The sequence below is a fragment of the Phocoena sinus genome, chromosome 2 (assembly GCF_008692025.1).
Source record: "Phocoena sinus isolate mPhoSin1 chromosome 2, mPhoSin1.pri, whole genome shotgun sequence".
NCBI lineage: Eukaryota > Metazoa > Chordata > Mammalia > Artiodactyla > Phocoenidae > Phocoena > Phocoena sinus.
In genome coordinates, this window is record NC_045764.1 from 165,835,822 (window position 1) to 165,859,517 (window position 23,696).

General features: G+C 37.7%; 1 protein-coding gene across 1 annotated transcript in view; it reads right to left on the reverse strand.

Annotated features, from left to right (window-relative positions):
* The window catches only part of CATSPERB (cation channel sperm associated auxiliary subunit beta), a 128,694-nt gene that overhangs the window by 44,585 nt on the left and 60,413 nt on the right, over positions 1–23,696 (reverse strand). Inside the window, exons 14-16 of the mRNA XM_032621755.1 lie at positions 20,224–20,368; positions 3,302–3,441; positions 997–1,151 (exon numbers count right to left, since the gene is read on the reverse strand). Of these exons, the coding sequence (XP_032477646.1) occupies positions 997–1,151; positions 3,302–3,441; positions 20,224–20,368 (440 nt within the window). The remainder of the gene's footprint in view (positions 1–996; positions 1,152–3,301; positions 3,442–20,223; positions 20,369–23,696) is intronic.

Sequence of the window (23,696 nt, forward strand, 5' to 3'; positions counted from 1 at the left end):
TGATCCTTTAGAGAATTATCATATGCTTTTAAAAATAATTAGGATATAAGAAATTGATATTAATGTTGAGATGATGTTAATCATATGTTAATTTTAAAGAGTGATTCTCTATGTTTTCTACAAGGACATACCTATGTAAACATGCACTAACTGATCTGGAATATCACACATCCAAAAGCCATCAAAAACAAATAGTTCTAGGTGATCACAGATACTTTTCTCAGAGGCTGAAGATGCTACAGTCTTTGTGGAAGAAAACCCTAATGCCAGCATTTGCTATATTATGTTTGATTCTTGTCCCCATCTCTACCTCTGAGTGAGCTGTCCCGTAGAGCTGGAGTTGTCGGCTATGGGACAAGATCCTAGTTGACAGCCCAAAGCATGTATAATAGACAGATTTCAACCTGGTGGAACAGGGCTCACCACTTTGGAGATAGGTGAGTTTCTGGTAATCTGAAACTGTTTCTTTTCTGGTTGTTAGATGTGGGAGTGAGGGGTTATAGAATTTATATTGTTTTTCAAAGAAAGATTTTAGGCCTTAAAGGCAGCTTTCAGGGTCCCTGGCTCTTGCCAACATCTTCGAAGTAAGCGTTCCTCAGAACTCTGCATACCTTGCCATGCGGTATTTCATGCAGAATGGCCTCCTCTACATTAGATGTGCTTGTCTTTAGGACATATGACAACTGCCATGGGAGTGAACTCAGAGGATAAGCAGTATCCACTGTAGCCCAGACATTTTTGATACTCAGGACGACAAACACACATTTCTTTAGCTTGGCCAGATGGTGCTGACAAAACTGGCCCCATGTTTCTCAAACTGGGGCATCGTGCGAGGCACCTTAGAGTCTATAAGTAAATGTATTTGGCCTTGCGAGGTGTCCAAAAAAAGACTTACTCTCCTTGACTAGGAAAATTACTCCAAAAGATAGGCTCAAATTTTAGAATATCAATACTGGTGTGCAATCTAAGTACAATGTGAAGATAATCAGCACCTACCTGGAGCGTATCAATTTTCCAAGGTGAATATCATTGAATTTCTTGGTGTATATACTTTCCTTCGGTTCATTCTCGGGCACGTATGCATAAAAGATCATTTCATTTAAGGTGATATACTGTGGAGCAAGGACAGTCTCAAAGCCCATGTCAGGAGCCTGGAACATGAAAAAAGAAAGTATTGAATTTAAATGAGTTTATATTTCCATTATGGCAAAATGAAAATAAGATTTGCTTCCAGTTCACATCAAAACAATACTGCTTTGCTTATCAATAGGAGGAATATTTCAACACATTCTGTCTGAATATCCATGCGTGTGCAAGGGAAAACACACTTTTCTGTTGAGGAGAAGAAATTCTGAGAAGTAAAGTTCAGTTTAAGATTCCCATGTAGAAGGCTGCAGTGGGAGATGTGAATGTCTTGTCTTGTGTGTGTGGGAGGAGTCTGGAGGTGCAGATTCTAGAATTCAGTTCCTATTTGGAGTTTTCTGCAAGCAAGGGGCCGGGAAGAACCTCTCGTCACTTGAGAGCTGCCCCCCACCCCCCGCAATCTCACGCTGGTGACTCTGCACAGCTGCCACTGAGTCCCCGACACTGGTGGTTCACAAGGCTTTCCCTCACTGTCAACACGGGCACCTTTGGACCAGATTTCTGACCCGCAGGTCTTCTTTCCAACACACCCTTCTCTGATCCTGATCTTGTCCAGATTTGGGAACTTGCAGGGGTGAGAAGACAGGTAGGGACCAGCCCCCAGGGGGATGCTGGAGTCGCCCTTGTTGCTATGACAGGAGGAGGGATGGTAGATGGTACAGACTGGTTGGGACGCTACCATCAAGTCATGCCTTCCAGACCCATTTTCTGTCATGCCTTTTCCTCTGGCCTCTAAAAGTTGGGAACCCACGGAGAAGAGAGAGTGGGAAACAGATGCCAGGAGAATACATGTGGGACTGAACAGATGGCTTAAGGAGCCTTGAAAATTACTGACAATGCTTTAAGGGTTCTGCATGACACTCTAGACTGGGAGTGGCAAGAACATCCCATGAAAAGAACGTGCAAGTCCAGGGAGAGGCCGCAAAATGACTGAAAGCTTGCTGCCTGATTCGATGTCTGATTCCAGTGACTACCCAGTGATGTGTGTAATTCGGGGTGAATTATTTAGCCTCCCTGCACTTCACTTTCCTTATGGGTAAAATGAGGGTAAATAATTGTTATAAAGATTAAGTGTTCATGACAGTGCCTGGCACCTAGTCGGAGCCACATAAGGTCTAGGGATCGTTTGTATCCAGAGACAATACATGTATAGTTTGCTTTGGGAGGGGGAGGTCGTAATATTGAGCGTAAGCTCCTTGAACTCACTCGCCCTGAGTATAAAAACCTCCACTGCTTTTGATTTAATAATTTAGACTTTCACATAAGAGAACTAAGACATTTCCTACAAATTGTGAACTTAGTGAAAATTGAGGTAACTGCTTTTGTGGGTAGTGCCACCCTCCTGCTCACGTGATCTGATTTATTTCTATGCAGAGCCACACAACAGACGGGCAAATAAATACACAAGGAGTCACGTGATGGCATCCTACTGTCACTAGAAAGTTCCACTTTACTCTCTACAAATATCTTGAACAGACAGGGAAGTTAAAACACCATGTTCTGAACCGCAGTTAAAACAGAGTCCTCCTTGAGTCCTCCTTTATTCTGTTTCCTTTAAGCCAAAGGGCAGGTTTTATTAAGTCCCAGTCAAAAAATATGTTTGATTCTTTGCTGATACATTGATGAAAATTCATTATTAATTATTATTAATTCATGATTATGTGCCCCGTGATGAGTTCTTAGGCATATATACCTTCAAAAGTGGCACATTATACATTAAAATTATTAGAAAAATCTGCATGAAGTATCTTCTGTGACACACATAACACCTTTCTCTGTTAGCATTAGAAAAGGAAGAAACAAGGGGGCAGGGTTAATATGAAAGAAGAAAGGTCAAATATTGGGAAAAAACAGAACTCATGTTTCTTCAAGGTCAACCTTGAGAGGCAGAGTCAAACCCACCATGGATCTGGGTTGGATCTAGCTTAGAATATCTGGTGGTTTGCTGTGAAGACATTTATATGAACATATTCTGGGTGGATATAAATCTATATAGCTCTGTATGTGACTTGAAAGATTTTGGAGATGTTCCCTGATATATGGAGGTTTTTCCTTCAGTTAAATAGAGCAAAGAGCATTAATCAGAGTTTGTAAGGAAAACACTTTCCCATTTCCATTTAAAACAAGACAAACTGTTTCAATGCATTATATCACTGACCTGTCCAAAAATACCTTTAGAATTTCCAACGGCAGCTTCAAAATGATCCGGAGTCAGTTTATGTATGAATCCCATGTGGTCATAGTATAATGTGAAAATTTTATCAGAAATAGATCCAATTTTACTATATCTTCCTAACCCTGTTAGGAAAGGAACAGACATCTCTTGATATTGATACGATACAACTAGAGAACTTTAAAAGCTATACCTTATAAAAACTCTATTTAAACTAAGAGGTGGGAGAAGGGCTCTGAGACTCCAGAATTAGCAAAATTCATGTTAGTCTTTGGTAAGTCCCTGGAAAGTCTTTTTCAAGCTCCGTTTCATTACAGAACCTGTTCGCTGAAGTAGGTGAAGGACAGAGTGAGGGGGTGTCTAGAAGTATAGAGGAAAAAAGGTCAGCTCCTCCGGCGGTGGGTTCTCTTCCTAACACTGAAATCAGACTCCTGAGTAGATAGAAGGCAGTGAGGAAATAACCCTTGGGGAGGCAAGGGGGAATTATCAGTAGAGACCACTGGGTCATTAGCTATACTAGGATCAATATGTTGAACCAAACTTGGTGTTTTGCATTTCTCTTGTGTCTTAGGGCAACATATTGAGACGAACTGGTAGTCATCTGGTGACGCAGCAACATTCACTGAACCAAACACTGATCCAGACAAAGAAAGTGTCCCCTCTCCTGGATGGAGGATGGAGACAGAGTGAACGCTGTGGTTTCAGGATGAGAAAGGTTGATTGCCAACCCCTCCCCCCACCAAGCTCCCTAATCCTCCCTAGTTTCTCCTGTCCTGACCCCTAAACACTGGAGTGCCCCAGGACTCAGTTCTTAGATATTTTCTACCATTATCTCTGGAGATCTCATCCAATTCCAGGATTTTAGTTTATTTTTTAAAATTAATTTTTATTGGAGTATAGTTGCTTTACAACGTTGTGTTAGTTTCTGCTGTACAGCAAAGTGAATCAGCTATACGTATACATATATCCCCTCTTTTCTGGATTTCCTTCCCATTTAGGTCGCCACAGAGCACCGAGTAGAGTTCCCTGTGCTATACAGGAGGTTCTCATTAATTATCTATTTTATATGTAGCAGTATATATATGTCAATCCCAATTTCCCAGTTCATCCCACCTCCCCTTCCCCCCTTGGTATCCATATATTTGTTCTCTATGTCTGTGTCTCTATTTCTGCTTTCAGGATTTTAAATCCATTTTTATGTGGATGATCCCCAAATTTAAACCTCCCATCTCATTCTCTTCCCTGAACTCCAGACTTATCTAACTGCCTAATGACATCTCCATATGCATGTCAGCCAAGCATCTCACATGGAACTCATCCCAAACTGAACTCCCAATCCTCACATAAACCTCCTCCATCCTCAGCCTTCCTCATTTCCAGGAAGGGCAACTGTGTTATTCCTGCTGCTCAGTCCAAAAACGATACAGCCATTCTTAATTCCTCTCTTCCTCTCACACCCTGTGTCTAATCCATCAGCAAATCCTACTGACGTTAGCCTCAAAATATATATAGAACCCAGCCACATCTCACCACAATCACCCTGGACAAGCCAATATATATATTTATTTATTGTGAAATTTAGAACGATGAATTAGCTCATGCAATTATGGAGGCTGAGAAGTTCTATGATCTGCTGTCTGTAAGGTAGAGAACCAAAGGCCCAAGTACCAGGGGAGCTGATGGTGTAACTCCCAGCTGAAGCCCAAAGGCCTGAGAACTGGGTTTGTGGGGTGGGAGGGCAGGAGAAGACTGATGATGTCCGAGCTCAAGCTGGCGGGCAAGAAGCAAAAGGGGTGAATTCCTCTTGCCTCCACCTTTTTGTTCTACTTAGGCCCTTAAGAGATTGGATGATGCCCACCCATACTGAGGAGGACAGTCTATGGATTCAAATGTTAATCTCACCCAGATACACCCTCACGGCCACACACAGAAATAATGTTTAATCTGGGCACCCCTTGGCCCAGTCAAGCTGACACATAAAATTAACCATTACAATTGTTAAGGTTCAATATGCCATATTTCATCTAACGTAAGATACACTTTTTTTTCTTCACATTTCCACATCTTGGAAATGGAGATATTTTATAATTGATCTGTCTTATAACCATTGTCCACTAGGTGGCACTCACGTCATAATGGTCAATTGGCTACACATGTATGTATTATTATACTTTGTCTCCGCTCTTTATACTGTCATCACTTTACTGAATCACTGGTATAATACATGTGGAGCTTTAATGCTGCTTAAAATGCCTTAAAATATTACATTATAATCTAGTACTGAAACAAAATTATTATGGGTTCAGCAAGAGAGAAGAACAAAGCAGGGCATAGATTTATCAACAAAGCAAAAGTCGCTAAAGAATTACCACACTGCCACATTTTCTTGTAGAACAATCACCAAGTATTTTATAAGACCTAAGAAAAAAGAAACCTACAAGTAGATGAAATTACATTATGTTTTACTATGGAGATACACATGAAATTATTGAACGCTGGGGAAATGTCAGCACAATCCATGCATCATCCACGATCACTGTTAAAAGTGTTAAAGTTTAATTGGAAGAGTTTTTCCTTTCTTTGTGTTAATAGAACAAAGTGCGTCTTACACGCAATGAAGCTCACATTTGATGAAATATGTTTACAACATTCTTCTGTTGGTTTTGCATATGAACAACTAGTTGAGTTGGTTCTTAGGTAATATTTTTCTCTGAAAGTTCTTTAAAAGAATATGTGATATTCGTTGTTGTAGCAGAAAAATCCAAGGCTGGCTTGATTTTTTGGCGTGCTTTAAAAATTTTTTTTTTTCTTGGCTGCATTTGATCTTCATTGCTGTGCACGGGCTTTCTCTAGTTGCAGCGAGTGTAGGCTCTTCTTCGTTTGTGATGTGCGGGCTTCTCACTGTGGTGGCTTCTCTTGTTGCAGAGCATGGGCTCAGTAGTTGTGGCTCATGGGCCCTACAACGTGCGGACTTCGGTAGTTGTGGTGCACGGGCTCCAGAGCACAGGCTCAGTAGTTGTGGCACACGGACTTAGTTGCTCAGCGGCATGTGGGATCTTCCCAGACCAGGACTCAAACCTGTGTCCCCTGCATTGGGAGGCGGATTCTTAACCACTGTGCCACCAGGGAAGTCCCTGGCTTTACATTTTCTATTTCAAATAATTCAGAAGTGTTTTTGCTTTTATTATTGGTTTTGCTTTTAGTTAAAAAAATTAATGTTTTATCAATTTTGGTTTCCTTTATTCTTCCTATTTTCAGTATTTATACATCCATTCATTCATATCAGAGGGCTACAATGTGCCAGGAAGAGAAATACAGAGCCACCACCTTTGTTCATCACTGAAAATCCCTACCACTTGCAATTTCTCAATCTTTAGCATCTATATTTGTCATCAGAGATTCTTTCTAATTATTTATTCATTCTATATGTGGACATGTTTCTATAGTTTATATCTATAATTTTTAATAATTTATATTGCCAATTTAGTTTAGTTTTCTGAGGTATTAAATATTTTTACTATTTTCAAAGTAATCTTGCTTAGTCTATGTTGACTTCTGTTTCATAATATGTGTTTATTCTCTATTTGCCCATTCCCCTGGATCCATTCTCAGACTTCCTCTTCCCTGTTTGGTGCACTGAAAGGCTCACCCCTGTGTATTTCAATACTTCCACTCTGTTTCCAGCTGGATTCTGAATGGGTTTGGCCAGTGAAAGGCACTAGCAGGAGATAATAACAAGGGAAGGAAAGAGAAGTCTGTCTGTCTATCAATCTATCTATCATCTATTTATTTGCATTACCCATTTAACTAAAGGAATTGTAATGGCTTTCTTCCATTGCTAGTCTCTGGGTATTTTAATATTATTATTGGTTCCTTTAACTCTGTACATCATTCTGCAAATAATTCCCTTATAAAGGCTCTTCAGGTGAAACACTTGAGTGGTATTAGATTCTTGCCAGGATTATTACTGATACAGTATTTTTTTTTTTTTTTACCAGACATGTCCCTAGAAACAGTATCAAAGTGGGATTCTGGGACTGAGTAGCTTATACATTTAAGGAATGCAAAGATGACTTGTTATGCCTGGCAGATATTGTGAACTGGCAATCCATACCAAGCACGGGCAACACAATTACTCAAATTATATTGGATGGAGTAGGTCTGTGGAGGGCAAGACTTCAGGTGATCAAATGGGGTGGCTGTGCTTGATTATGATAACAATCATAGTTTTTAGTATGACTTATTAGATGTACTAGAAAGCTTACCAAAAACAACAACAACAACAACAAAACAACAAACTTATGACCTTGAATATCCAGCTCAAGGCCAGCGTAGAGAACCTGACAGCTGTATGGGGAAGAGGGAGCCTTACCTCACCACACACAAAATCAGGAATTTTAAACAGACCTATATAAGCAATCTAAAATAATTAATCTCCTAGAAGAAAACAGGAGAATATCTTCATAAGTTTGGGATAGACAAAGATTCCTTAAACAGGATATACGAAGCAAGAAGCACTAACTATAAAGAAAAGGCTGAGAAACTGATCGTCTAAAAATTAATAATTTTGGACTTCCCTGATGGCGCGGTGGTTGGGAGTCTGCCTGCTGGTGCAGGGGACGCAGGTTTGAGTCCTGGTGCGGGAAGATTCCACGTGCCGTGGAGCAGCTTGGCCCGTGTGCTGCAACTACTGAGCCTGCGCTCTAGAGCCTGCGAGCCACAACTACGGAGCCCGTATGACACAACTACTGAAGCCCGCACGCCTAGAGCCCGTGCTTCGCAACAAGAGAAGCCACCGAAATGAGAAGCCCACGCACCACGAAGAGTAGCCCCCGCTTGATGCAACTAGAGAAAAGCCTATTTAGCCACGGAGACCCAGCGCAGCCAAAAATAAATAAATAAATTTATTTTTTAAAAAATTAATAATTTTGTTCATCCAAAGACACCATGAAAAGAATAAAAATTACAAGCCACTAATTGGGAAAAGATGCTTGCAAATTATATTTCTAAAAAAGGACTCATATCCATAATACATTAAAAACTCATAGAAATCAATAAAAAAAGGCAATCCAATAACACTTGAGTAAAAAGACTTGAAGAGATAATTTACAAAAAAAGATACAAAGACTGGCCAGTGAGGGACTTCCCTGGTGGCGTAGTGGTTAAGAATTCGCCTGTCAATGCAGGGGACACGGGTTCAATCCCTGGTCCGGGAAGATCCCACATGCCGCAGAGCAACTAAGCCTGTGCGCCACAACTGCTGAGCCTGCACTCTAGAGCCCGCGAGCCCCAACTACTGAGCCCACGTGCTACAACTACTGAGCCCACGTGCCACAACTACTGAAGACTGCATGCCCTAGAGCCTGAGCACTGCAACTACTGAAGCTTGCGTGCTGCAACTACTGAAGCCCCCACGCCTAGAGCCCATGCTCCGCAACAAAGAGAAGCCACCGCAATGAGAAGCCTGCGCACCGCAACGAAGAGTAGCCCCCACTCACCACAACTAGAGAGAGCCCGTGCGCAGCAACGAAGACTCAATGCAGACAAAAAATAAATAAAATTAAAAAAAAAAAGATTGGCCAGTGAACATGTGAAAACGTGCTCAACATTATTATTCATGGAAACTAAATCTTCAATGAGATACCATTACACACTCACCATAATGGCTTACTATTTAAAAGACAATACTAAGTGTTGGCCAGAAGAGGGAGCAACTGGAATTCCTTCATATTGCTGGTGGGATAGTAAATTGATAAAATCACATTGGAAAAATGTTGGCAGCATTTAATATTTTTTCGCACAAAAAGCTAAACAAACATATACTTTATGATGTAGTAATTCCATTCTGACATTTATACCCAACAGAAATGAAAGCTCTGTCTAGCAAAAGACTTATACAAGAATGTTCATAACTGCTTTATTCATAATAGGCTCCAAACGGAAGCAACTCAAATACCTACCAGCAGTGGAATGGATAAATAAATTGTTGTATATTCAGACTATGGAGGACCATAGTGGAAAAGAGCAAATTACTAATACTTGTGACAATATGGAGGAATCTCAAAGTCATAATATTGATTGGAAAAAGTCAGACATAAAATATATACCACAGGGGTTTCCCTGGTGGCACAGTGGTTGAGAGTCTGCCTGCCGATGCAGGGGACATGGGTTCATGCCCCAGTCCGGGAAGATCCCACAGGCCGCAGAGCGGCCGGGCCCGTAAGCCATGGCCACTGAGCCTGTGCGTCCGGAGCCTGTGCTCCGCAATGGGAGAGGCCACAACAGTGAGGGACCGTGAACTGCAAAAAAAAAAAAAAAAAAAAAAAAAAAAGATATATATATATATATATATATATATATATATATATATATATCACATAATTCTATTTATATGAAGTTCACAACCAGGCAAAACTAATCTATGGTATTAGAATTCAGGATAATGGCTAGCCTTAGAAGTATACTGACAAGAAAGGGCATGTGGGACCTTTCCAGAGTACTGGGAATGTTCCATAGCTTGCTCTACTTTCCAACCCCTCCCAATGATACTGATAGTTATTTTTGTTTATTTCACAGTCACAGGATGCCTGATGGTCAGAATTCTAAATGCTACTACTGCACACCTTCCCTTTCAACAAATGATTCAGACAAATTAACCACAAGATTAACCTTGATACCAACATAAATTGAACAAAATTTTATTGACAGAAACGAGAATAAATAAACATTGTGGGGAAGATCTGAGGGACTAGAATCAGAATTTTGTGCTCTCTACTTATCCTTGAATAAGGAAGGACCATTGAGGAGATATTATGATGGTAAAACTGTTCCTGCTGGTGAGCATCAAGGACACAGGATCAAGGCCTTAGAAGCCATGCTTTATGAAGTCATATCAGAAACTTTTAGAAAGCTTGTTGTTTAGAATCATATCATAGACTTACAAGACCAGAAGAACCTGGTTTTAAGCTTGGACAGTCAAGAATGCTGGCAATGTTAAAAACAAAGAAACAAACAAAACCCCCCAGACTCATTCTTGTCTTGGAAACAATTAGTATATTTCCTACTCTGGTTATACCTAATCAGGTATCTCCAAGTTTACCCCAATCTCCAAACTTACCCAATGATCTATAAAAGTGTACTTGAACATTGGGAGATCTACCTTCGGGGAGACTGTATTTCTTTTTTTTTTTTTAAACCTTTATTGGAGTATAATTGCTTTCCAATGTGTTAGTTTCTGCTGTACCACAAAGTGAATCAGCTATATGTATACAAACATCCCCATATCCCCTCCCTTGTGAGCCTCCCTCCCACCCTCCCCATCCCACCTCTCTAGGTCATCACAAAGCATTAAGCTGATCTCCCTGTGCTATGCGGTAGCTTCCTATTAGGGGAAGGGGAAGCTGGGATGAAGTGAGAAAATAGCATTGACATATATACACTACCAAATGTAAAATGGATGGCTAGTAGGAGACTAGTAGTGAAGGTAGATCTTCCTTGTCTATTAAGTTATTGAATTTCAGCATTATTTTTTTACAATTGGTAGTTTTATTATCTCATGAACACCTGAAAAAAGGAACCCTAAAATGTATGAAAAATATAAACCTCTCTGAAGAAAACATTAAGAGTAAAGCTTCATGCTCATGAATTAGGCAATGGTTTCTTAGATAAGACAGCAAAATCACAAACAACAAAAGGAAAAAGAGATTGGACTTGATTAAAATTTAAAACGTTTGTGCCACAAAAAACACCATCAGGAATGTAAAAAACCCATAGAATGAGAGAAAATACATGCAAATCATATATCTCTTAAGGGGCTTACATTCAGAATATATAAAGTACTTTTATAACTCATCAATAAAAAACCAATTAACTCAATTTTAAATTGGCAAAGGATTTGAATAAGTATTTCTCCAAAGAAGATATATTAGTGACCAATAAACACATGGAAAGATTCTTAATATCGTTAGTCATTAGAGAAATGCAAATCAAAACCACGAGATACAATTTCCCATCCACTACAGTAACTAAAATTTTAAAAAGACAGATAATAATAAGTGTTGGTGAGGGTGTAGAGAAATAATCCTCATACATTGCTGGTGGGAATGTAAAATGGTACAGCCATAGTTTGACAGTTCTTCAAAATGTTAAACATAGAGTTAACATATGACCTAGCAATGAGAATCCTAAGTATATACCCAAAAGAACTGAAAGCATATGTCTACACAAAACTTGTACACAGACGTTCATAATAGTATTATTCATAAAAGCCAAAAAAGTGTAAAAAACATCAAATGTCCATCAACCCAAATATCCTGATGAATGGATAAACAAAATGTGCCAAATCCATATAATAAAATATTATTCATCCATAAAAAGGAATGAAGTACTGATATATGCTACAACATGGATGAAACTTGAAGACATATTAAATCAATAAGTCAGTCACAAAAGGACAAATACTGTATGATTCTACTTATATGGGGTATCTAGAGGGTCAGATTCAGAGAGACAGAAAGTAGTTGCCTGGGGCTGGAGGGAAGAGAGAATGGAGAGTTATTGTTTAATGGCTATGGAGTTTAAGTTTAGAAAGATGGAAACATTCTGGAGGCAGATGGATGGTGATGATGGTTGCACAACAATGTGAATATACCTAATGCTACTGAGCCATACCCCTAAAAGAAATTAAAATGTTAAAGTCTGTGTTGTGTATATTTTAACAAATAAATACATTGGAGTAAACAAAACCACCAGCAGGAATCAACAACAACAACAAAAGAACCATATTATGCCAAAAGGTAGAAAAGTACGAGCTAAGGAAAGGAAGAGAAACTTCTGATGTAACAGGTCACGCTGCTCTATGTCTAACCCTTTAAAGCAATATAGAGAGAAGGAAGGTAAATCGACAAAATCCTGAGGACTCCCAGCAATATCCTCCTAAGGAGACAGAGGTTGACAGTGGATGAGATGGTTTCCAAAGGAAAAGTAAAGGGAAAAACCAGCCCTCTTAAGTGAAGTCAGGTTCACCACCTTCCAAGGTCCTTTACTGAGTTGAGAGAATGAATCAAGTGCTACCTAGATGAGGTGAAGCAAACAGTCTCAAGAATAATTTACCCACATTGCATCAGAGCAAAGTGAAGATCTACCAGTGCTGCTCACTTTAGTGATGAACCAGAGAAAAAGAGGAGGAGGAGGAAGAGAAGGAGGAGAAGATGTGAGGGAGGAAAGGGGTAAAGAAGGCAGAATAGGGGAGGGAAGGGGAGAGGAAACGGCAGAACAGGAAGGCACTGATAGCATACAAGAGATATAAAGAATCCAGTCGGACAAAGCATATCCCAAGATAAGGTAAAATTTCCTCTGTATTTTGCATCAAAAGACTTTAATGAATTAATAGATTCAACAAGACAAGATCTCAAAGCCTCAATAACTGAATGACAACATGAAAAGGCAGATCATAGAGATAGAGAAATAAATTGAGAGCCATGTCCCTTTATCATTCTAGGCTCCAAGACAGGTTAACAAAATTTAACTGTGTTGGAAGGGGGGAGGCATCTGTCAATAAGGTCAATCAATATGAATTTTTCCTTTCAACTGTGCAAACTGAGAGGAGCTATGTAGGCTTGATCAATGACATCAATGACGAAATTTGACATCAATGACAAAATTACCAAACCAAGTAAATGGAGAGCCATATATCATTTACCCACCTCCACCTCTTACAAGCTGTGTGACTTTATTTTTATAAATTTATTTATTTATGGCTGCATTGGGTCTTCATTGCTGCATATGGGCTTTCTCTAGTTGCAGTGAGCGGGGGCTACTCTTTGTCGCAGTGCACGGGCTTCTCACTGCGGTGGTTTCCCGTTGCGGAGCACGGGCTCTAGGCACATGGGCTTCAGTAGTTGTGGCTCATGGGCTCTAGAGTGCAGGCTCAGTAGTTGTGGTACACAGGCTTCGTTGCTCCGTGGCATGTGGGATCTTCCCGGACCAGGGCTCGAACCCATGTCCCCTGCATTGGCAAGCAGATTCTTAACCACTGCACCACCAGGGAAGCCCAAGCTGTGTGAGTTTAATCATATCAATTTAAACTGTAAAAGTAATTTAACATTACCTATTTCAACTTGGTTGTTGTGAATATTAAATGAGATGATATTTGTAACATGCTGAGTACAACTATAGTAGCTCAGTGAGTGGGAGTTATTACTATTTGTCTTTGGGGAGGGTAAAAAAAAACACTGAAATTGTAAATGAGAATAAAGCATGATGTTTCAGAGTCCTCCTGCTTTAGGGTTGTTCATAGGATCCTATTTTTGTAGATCCTAAAAATCCATCATCACCACCACCACCACCACCACCCCACCAGAGGATTTTGGGAAGATGGGATGTACCAGGAATCTCTCTCCCAATTTGGACAACAATTGCACTGGAAGAATCTATCTGATGTAATAGTTTGGGAACTCTGGAATCTATTGAAGGCTTGCAACTTCCAGAGGAAGACTCCAGTAGTAAATTGTGGTCAATTTCAGCCCTTAGCACAGTAGAAGCTACCCATCCTCCACCTCTAGCCTCAGGGCAGGCAGTTATGCATGTGTTCCTGGGGCTGCTGCACACAGCTTGCAGGAGCCAGTGTGGGCAAAAAGGACCTTGTCCTCCAAATATTGGGGATCTGTGCTCTGTTTGCTGATTGCAGCTTCTTATCACAGAGGTGCAGACAGAAAGGAGGGTGGCCATTCTTGTTGCACCTCTTTCAGTGTTGCAAGTCCACTCCCCACTGGCTGAAATGACTTCCAGGGAATTTAAAGGTCTGGGCCCTTCCCCCTTATCTACCCCATCATTTGTCTCTTTTTTTCCCTTTTGGGAACCAGACATTAAAGACTAGGACATTTGAGGTATTATCAAAAAGACAAGAGGCAACAAGTGTTGGTGAAGATGTGGAGAAAAGAGAACACTGTTGGTGGGAATGTAAATTGGTGCAGCCACTGTGGAAAACAGTGTGAAGACTCCACAAAAATCAAAAATAAAACTACCATATGATTCAGTGATTCAACTTTTGGGTATATATCCACAGGAAATGAAATCACTATCTCAAAGAGATATCTGCATCCCCATTTTCAATGCAGCATTATTCAGAATAATCAAGACAGGAAAACAACCTAAGTGTTCACCAACAGATGAATGGATAAAGAAAATGTGGTATATATACACAATAGAATATTATTTGGCCATTAAAAAGAAGGAAACCCTGCCATTTGCAACAATGGATGAAACAGAAGGCATTATGCTAAGTGAAATAAGTCAAAGAAAGACAAATGCTGTATGACCTCACTTATATGTAGAATCTATTAAAAAGTCAAACTAATAGAAATTGAGAGCAGAATGGTGGTTGCCAGGAGTGTGGTGGCAGGGGAATGGGGAAGGGGTAATTGGTGAAGGTGGTTGAAGGGGACAAATTTCCAATTATAAGATGAATGATTCTGAGGATACAACATACAGTACAGTGACATAGGTAACAATACTATACATATATTTGAAAGTTGCTAGGAGGGTAAGTCTAAAAAGTTCTCATCACACAAAAAAATTATAACTACGTAAGATGACTGATGTGTTAACTAACCTTACTGTGATAATCGTTTTGCAATATATACATATATTAAATCATTACACTGTACATCTTAAACTTACACAATATTATGTCAATTACATCTCAGTAAAGCTGGGGAGAAAGACTAGGACATTCAAAAGTAACTGCATACACAAGGAAAATTTAGAAACTGACCACATACACTTGGGGAAAGGTACAGGCTCAGGAAAGACCTAAGAAGATCTTGAGTTTACATCTCAGGCTAATCCTTGGCACAGAGACAGCCCACAACAATAAAAAAACAAAAACATTAACAACAAAAAAGCAAACCCTGGGGAAGGGGGGAATCTGACTTCCAGATCTACTATATTACTAGATTCAAATGTCCAGTATTCAACAAAAAATTCACAAGGCATACGAAAAAAAAAAACAGAAAATATAGCCCATTCAAAGGAAAAAATTAAATCAACAGATATGTTCCATCTTAAAGATATTCAAAAAACTAAAGGAAGATGTGGAAAAAGTCAAGGAAATAATACATGAACAAAATGGAAATATCAACAAAGAGATAGAAAAACTAAAAGAACCAAAAAGAAATTCTACAGCTGAAAAAGCACAATAACTGAAATAAAAAATTTGTTAGAGGGGGGCTTCCCTGGTGGCGCAGTCGTTGAGAGTCCACTTGCCAATGCAAGGGACACGGGTTCATGCCCCAGTCCGGGAAGATCCCACATGCCACGGAGCGGCTAGGCCTGTGAGCCATGGCCGCTGAGCCTGCACATCCGGAGCCTGTGCTCTGCAACGGGAGAGGCCACAACAGTGAGAGGCCCACGTACCGCAAAAAAACAAAAATTTGCTAGAGGGATTGAAAGGTAGAAGAATCAGTTAATTTGAAAATAGGACAATGAAAATTAGCGAGTCTGAGGAACAGAAAGAAAAATCATTGAAGCAAAGTGAATAATGGTTTGTAAGTGTACTTGTGTTTTCTATATGATTTAAGAGACTAATACATTTAAAGAAAAAAATGATTAATGTAAAAGCTAGTATTACTTACTGTTAACTTGGGTTTGTAACTCCAAATCTCATTTTCTACATAATTTAGGAGACTTATGCATTTAAAAGAATTACTAATTTATGTTTGGAGGCACACAATGTATAAGGATGTAATTTTGTGACATCAACAGCTGAAACAACAGTAGTTGGAGACTTCAATACCCCACTCACAATTATGGACAGAACACCGGACAGAAGATAGGTAAGGACATCAAGTTCTTAAACAGTGCAGTAAACCAACTGGATCTAATAGACATACACAGAACATTCCACCCAACAACAGTACATATACTTCTTAAAGGCATATGGAACAATTTCCAGGACAGACCATATGTTATACCACGAATTAAGTTTCAACAGACTTAAAAAGATAAATATCACACAAAGTATCTCCTCTGATCACAAGGAGATGAAGTTAAAAATTAATAACAAAGAAAACTGGAAATTCACAAAATTGTGGAAACTAAACAACACTCATTTGAACTAGCAACCTACCAAAGAAGAAATCACAAGGGAAATTGTAAAATACCTACAGACAAATGAAAATGAAAATACAATATACCAAAACTTATGGGATGAAGTGAAAGTGGTGCTAAGGGGGAGATTTATTACTCTAAATATTTACATTAAAAATAAGGAAGAGAGGGCTTCCCTGGTGGCGCAGTGGTTGAGAGTCCACCTGCTGATGCAGGGGACATGGGTTTGTGCCCCGGTACGGGAGGATCCCACATGCCGCGGAGCGGCTGGGCCCGTGAGCCATGGCCGCTGAGCCTGCGCGTCCGGAGCCTGTGCTCCGCAATGGGAGAGGCCACAACAGTGAGAGGAAGAAATGAGTGAAGGAAGCCAAAAAGTACGAACTTCCAACTATAAAATAAATAAGTCATGGAGATGTACAGGAATACCTAGGAGGTACTGCAAGTTTGTTTCTAGGCCAACACAATAAAGCAAATATTGCAATAAAGCAAGTCACATGAATTTTTTGGTTTCCCAGTGTATATAAAAGTTACGTTTACACTAGACTGTAGTCTATTAAGGGTGTAATAGTATTATGCCTTTAAAACAATGTATATACCTTAATTTAAAAATACTTTATCACTGAAAAATGCTAACCATCATCTGAAAATGGATGGTTGCTACAAACCTTCAGTTCGTTAAAAAAAAAAGCAATATCTGCAAAGTGCAATAAAGCTAAGCACAATAAAATTACATATACCTGTAATGTACAGCATGGTTACTATAGTTAATAATACTGTATTACATATGTGAAAGTTGCTCAGAAAGTAGATCTTAAAGTTCTCATGACAAGAAAAAAAAATCTGTAACTATGTATGGTGATGGATGTTAACTAGACTTATTGTGGTAATAATTTTACAATGTCTACAAATATAAAATCATTATGTTGTATACCTAAAACTAATATAATGTTATATGTCAATTATACCTCAATTAAAATTGTTAAAACAAAAACCAAGAAATTTCTCAAACCAACAATTTAACTTTAAAACTTAAGGAACTAGAAAAAGAAGAACAAAGTAAACCAAAAGCTAGCAAGGAAAAAGGAAATAATAAAGATTAGAGCAGAGATAAATGGAATAGAGAGTCAAAAAACAAGACAGAAAATCAATAAAATCAAAAGTTGATTCTTTGAAAAGATCAATAAACCTTTACCTAGATGAACTGAGAAAAAAAGAAAGACAACTCAAATTACTAAAATCAGAAGTGAAAGTGAGAACATTACTGCTACTTCTACAGAAGTATAAAGGATTATAAGAGAGTATTATAAACAACTGTACACCAGCAAATTGGAGAAGCTAAATAAAATGGAAAAATTCCTAGAAAAAACACCCTACAAGACTAAGTAAATTGTGAAGAAATAGAAAATCTGAATAGACCTAAAACTAGTAAGGAGATTGAATTAGTAATAAAAAATCTCTCGACAAAGAAAAGCCCTGGACCTGATGGCTTCACTGGTGAATTCAACAAAACATTTAAAGAAGAGCTAATACTGATCCTTCTCAAACTTTTCCAAAAAATTGAAAAGGAGGGAACATTTCCCAACTCACTCCATGAAGCCAGTGTTATCCTGATACCAAAGCCAAACAAAAACACTATCAAAACAGAAAAAAGAAAACTGTAGACCAATATCCCTGATGAGTAATGATGCAAAAATCCTCAACAAAATACTAGCACACAGAATTCAGCAGCCCATTAAAAGGATTATTCATCATGACTAAGTAGGGTTTATTCCTGTAATGCAAGGAACATTGAATGCAAACAACATATGAAAACTGATTAATGTAGTATACCACATCAACAGAATGAAAGAAGAAAACCCACAACATCATCTTAACTGATACAAAAGAGCATTTGACAAAATTCAACATACTTTCATGAAAAAACACTTAACAGACTAGAAATAGAAAAAAACTATGCGGGGTGGTGAGTGGATGAATTGGGAGGTTGGGATTGAGATATATACACTATTGATACTATGTATAAAATAGATAACTAATGAGAACCTACTGTACAGCACAGGGAACTCTACTCAGTGCTCTATGGTGACCTAAATGAGAAGGAGATCCAAAAAAGAGGGGATATATGTATATGTATAGCTGATTCACCTTGCTGTACAGTGTAAACTAATACAATATTGTAAAGCAACTATACTCCAATAAAAATTATAAAAAAAGAAGAAAACTAACTAAACATAATGAAAACCATATATGAGAAACCCACAGTAAACATTATACTCAAGGGTGAAAGACTTAAAGCTTTTCCTCTAAGATCGGGAACAAGGCAAGGAAGCCCACTCTCACTACTTCTATTCAATATAGTACTGGAAGTTCTAGCCAGAGCCATTAGGCAAGAGAAAGAAGTTAAAAGCATCAGAATTGAAAAGGAAGTAGTAAAATCATCTCTGTTCACAGATGATGTGATCTTATATGTAGAAATCCCTAAAGCTTCTACAAAAAAAAAAAAAAGAAAGAAACCTATTAGAACTAATAATGGAATTTAGCAAAATAGCAGGGTATAAAATCATCACTCAAAAATCAGTTGCATTTCTGTACACTAACATGAATAATTAGAAGACAAAATTAGGAAAACAATTCCATTTACAATAGCATCAAAAAACTACTTAAGAAATAACCAAATTAGTTAAAGGTAACCCACAGAATGGGAGAAAATATTTGCAAATCATATATCTGACATGGGATTAATATGCAGAATAAATAGAAAACTCTTAAAACTGAACAATAAAAACAAGCAATCTGATTAACAAACAGGTAAAGGACTTGAAAAGACATTTCTCCAAAGAAGATTAAAAAATGGCCAATGAGGACATAAAAAGATGCTCAACATCACTAATAATTAGGGAAATGCGATCAAAACTATAATGAAAAACCACTTCAAAAAAAAAAAAAAAAAACCACTTCACATCCATTAGGATGATTACTATCAAAAGACCAGAAAATAACAAGGGTTGGCAATGATGTGGAGAAACTGGAACTCTTTTGCACTGGGGGTCAGAATGTAAAACGGTACAGTGCTGTGTAAACAGTATTGCAGTTCCTCAAAAAATTAAATATAGAATTATCATATGATCCAGCGATCCCACTTCTAAGTATATACCCAAAAGAAATAAAAGCAGGTCTCAAAGATATATCTGTATAGCCATGTTCATAGCAACACTATTCACAATAGCTAAAACATGGAAGCAACCCAATTGTCCACTGATGTATGAATGGACAAGCAAAATGTCATATATAACATACAACTGAATATTATTCAGCCTTAATGATGAAGAAAACTCTGACGTATGCTATTACATGGATGACCCTTGAGGACATTATGCTAAGTGAAATAATCTAGTCACAAAAGGACAAACACTGTATGATTCCACTTATATGAGGTACCAAAGTAGTCAAAATCAGAGACAGAAAGTAGAATGGTAGCTGTGAGAGGCTGTGGGGAAGAGGGAAGTGGGGATTTATTTTTTAAAGGGTATAGAGTTTCAAGATGAAAAGAGTTATGGAGATGGATGTTGGAGATACTTGCAGAATATTTGCATGTATTTAATACCACTGAACTATACACTTAAAAATGGTTAAGATGGTAAATTTTGTTATGTTTATTACAGTAAAATTTTTTTTAAATCCATCACCCCTAATAGGTCTGTGACCTTAGGATTAGTTCATTAATATGGCAGATTTTAAAATAAATCTTCTAATCCCTGGCTCACAGGTAGTGCTTATACCAATAAAAGTGAATTCCTCACCTGCCTTTGTCAAGTAAACCTTTCCACTTCGGGAAACAAAAGTAATATCTGAAGTATAAAAACTATGATAAGTATTCTTTATGATATCATCATGAAAGTCAGCTATTAATTCAAAGGTGTTGCCGCCATCAATTGAAAGCCATACCTAAGGGAATAAAAAGATAATACCTCACTAAAGAGTTGCCATGTAACAGTCATCAGTTACCTAATCTTCCTACATAAGAAAAGTCATGCACCATGACCATACTCCCACATCCATCACACACACACAGACGTACAGACAGACTCCTTACCTACTTGGTCAACCATCTATTTCCTTCCTAGAGTTTGTGCAAAAGTGTACATGGCAGTCTTCAGTTTTAAACAGTATGCATTGTGAATGCACCAAAGAACAAAGTTATTCCATCATCTCCCAACTGGTCCTCCTTGTTCATAAAAGGATGAAGTGTTGGATGTATTTGGATATGGAGGAGAGTGCTTATCCATATTAAAATGAGACTTCTGTGCTGAATTCCTTTATTAGTTCTAATCAGGTTTTGTTTTTGTTTCGTTTGTTTCGTAGAATCTTCAGAGTTTTCTACATACAAGATCATATCATCTGTGCATAGAGATAATTTTACTTCTTCCTTTTATATGCAGATACTTTAAAATTTCTTTTTCTTGTCTAATAGCTCTGGTTAGAACTTCCAGTACTATATTGAATACAAGTGTTGAGAGTGGGCTTCCTTGCCTTTTTCCTGATCTTAGAGGAAAAGCTTTAAGTCTTTCACCATTGAGCATAATGCTCACTGTGGGTTTCTCATATATGGTTTTCATTATGTTCAGGTAGTTTTCTTCTATTTCTAGTCTGTTAAGTATTTTTATCTTGAAAGTATGTTGAATTTTGTCAAATGCTCTTTTGTATCAATTGAGATGATGCTGTGATTTTTTTTTCTTTCATTCTGTTAATGTGGTGTATTACATTGATCAGTTTCATATGTTGAACCATCTCTGTGTTCTAGGAACAAATCCCACACGGTATGTATAATCCTTTTAATGTGCCGCTGAATTCAGTTTCCTAGTATTTTGCTGAGAATTTTTGCATCAGTGTTTTCTAGGGATTTGGTCTCTAGTTTTTCTTTCTTGTAGTATCCTTGTCTGGCTTTGGTATCAGGATAATGGTGGCATCATAGAATGACCTTGGAAGTGTTCCTTCCTCTTCATTTTTTTTGGTATGAGTTTGAGGAGGATTAGTGTTAATTCTTCTTTAAATATAATATTTGGAACAACTCACCAATTAAGCCATCCCATCTTGGGCTTTTCTTTGTTGGGAGGTTTGATTACTGATTCAATCTCCTAACTAGTTATTGGTCTGTTCAGATTTCCTATGCCTTCACAATTTAAGAATTAGTAGGTTGTATGTTTCTAGGAATTTAACCATTTCTTCTAGGTTATCCAGTTTGTTTGCATACAACTGTTCATAATATTCTCATATCCTCCTTATTTCTGTGACATCAATTGTAATGTCCCCTCTTTCAATTTTAGTTGTCTTCTTTTTCTTAGTTAATCTAGCTAAGGCTTGTCAATAAAGCAGCTTTTAATTTCATTGCTTTTTTTCCTATTGTTTTTCTATTCTCAATTACATTTATCTCTTCTCTAGTTTTTATTATTTCCTTCCATCTGCTAGCTTTGGTTTGGTGGGTCTTCTTTTTCTAGTTCCTTAAGTTGTAAAATTAGGTTGTTAATTTGAGATTTTTCTTTTTAATATGTGTTTATAGCTATAAACTTCCCTGTTAGTACTGCTATTGCTGCATCCCATAAGTTTTTATTCACAGATTATTTTTTATTTTTTTACTGAAGTATAGTTGATTTACAGTATCATGTTAATTTCAGATGTACAGTCACAGATGTACAGCACAGCGATATATATATATACATATCCTTCAGATTCTCTTTCCTTACAGGTTATTAAAAAACACCGGGCATAGTTCCATGTGCTAGACAGTAAGTCCTTGTTTATCTGTTTTATATATAGTAGTGTATATGTGTTAATCCCAACCTCTTAATTTATCCCTCTCCCCACCCCCTTTTCCCCTTTGGTAACCATAATTTGTTTTCTATGTCTGTGAGTCTCTTTCTGTTTTTGAAATAAGTTCACTTGTATCTTTTTTTTTTTCTTTTCAGATTCCACATGTAAGCGATATTATATGATAGTTATCTTTCTCTGTCTGATTTACTTCACCTAGTATGATAATCTCTAGGTCCATCCATGTTACTGCAAATGGCATTATTCATTATTTTTTATGGCTGAGTAGTATTTTATTGTGTATATATACACCACATCTTCTTTATTCATTCATTTATCTGTTGATGGAAATTTAGCTTGCTTCCACATCTTAGCTATTGTAAATAGTGCTGCAATATGTCTTGTTTTCATTTTAACTTTCTCAAGGTATTTTATGATTTCCCTTATGACTACCTCTTTGACTCACTAGTTGTTTAAGAATGTGTTAATTTCCACATACTTGTGGATTTTCCAGTTTTCCTTCTATTGACTTCTAGTTTCATTCCACTGTGATTGGAAAATATACTTTGTATAATTTCAATCTTTTTAAGTGTGTTAAGACTTGTTTTGTGGCCTCACATATGATCTTTCCTAGAGAATGTTCTGTGTGTATTTGAGAAGAATTTATTCTGCAGCTGCTGGGTGCAGTATTCTGATTACATCGGTTAGGTGCAATTGGTCTACAGTGTTGTTCATGTCTTCTGTTTCCTCATTTATCTTCTGTCTGGTTGTTCTATCCATTGTTGAAAGTGGAGTATGACGTCTCTTACGATTATGTTGCTATCTATTTCTCCCTTCATTCTTTCAAAGTTTGCTTCATATTTATATTCAAAGTTTGCTCTGATGTTTCATGCATAAATATTTATAATGGTTATATCTTCTTGGTGAACTGACCTTTTATTCTTATATAATGTCTTTGTCTCTTGCAATGATTTCTGACTTAAAGTCTATTTTGTATGATTACAAAACAGTATACCCATCCCTGCTCTTTTGGATGCCATTTGCATGAAATATTTTTTCAACCTTTTCATTTTCAGCCTATGTCCTCAGATCTAAAGTGAGTCTCTTGTAGACAGAATATAATTGCATCTTGTGTTTTTTTTTAAAATCAGTTCAGCTAATTCATGTCTTTTGATTGGGATATTTAGTCTATTTAAATGTAAAATAATTACTGACAGGGAAGGATTTACTATTACCATTTTGTTTATTGTTTCGTATGTCTTGTAGCTTTTTGTCCCTCCTTTCCTCTCTTACTATCTTCCTTTGTGTTTTTTGGGGTTTTTTTTTGCAGTGACACGTTTTGGTTTCCTTCTTGTGTTCTTGTGTATATATTCCACATATATTTTTTTCTTTGTAGTTACCACTGCAATTACATAAAATATTACATTCTCCTTTTTTGTTTTGTTTTGTTTTTGTTTGCGGTACGCGG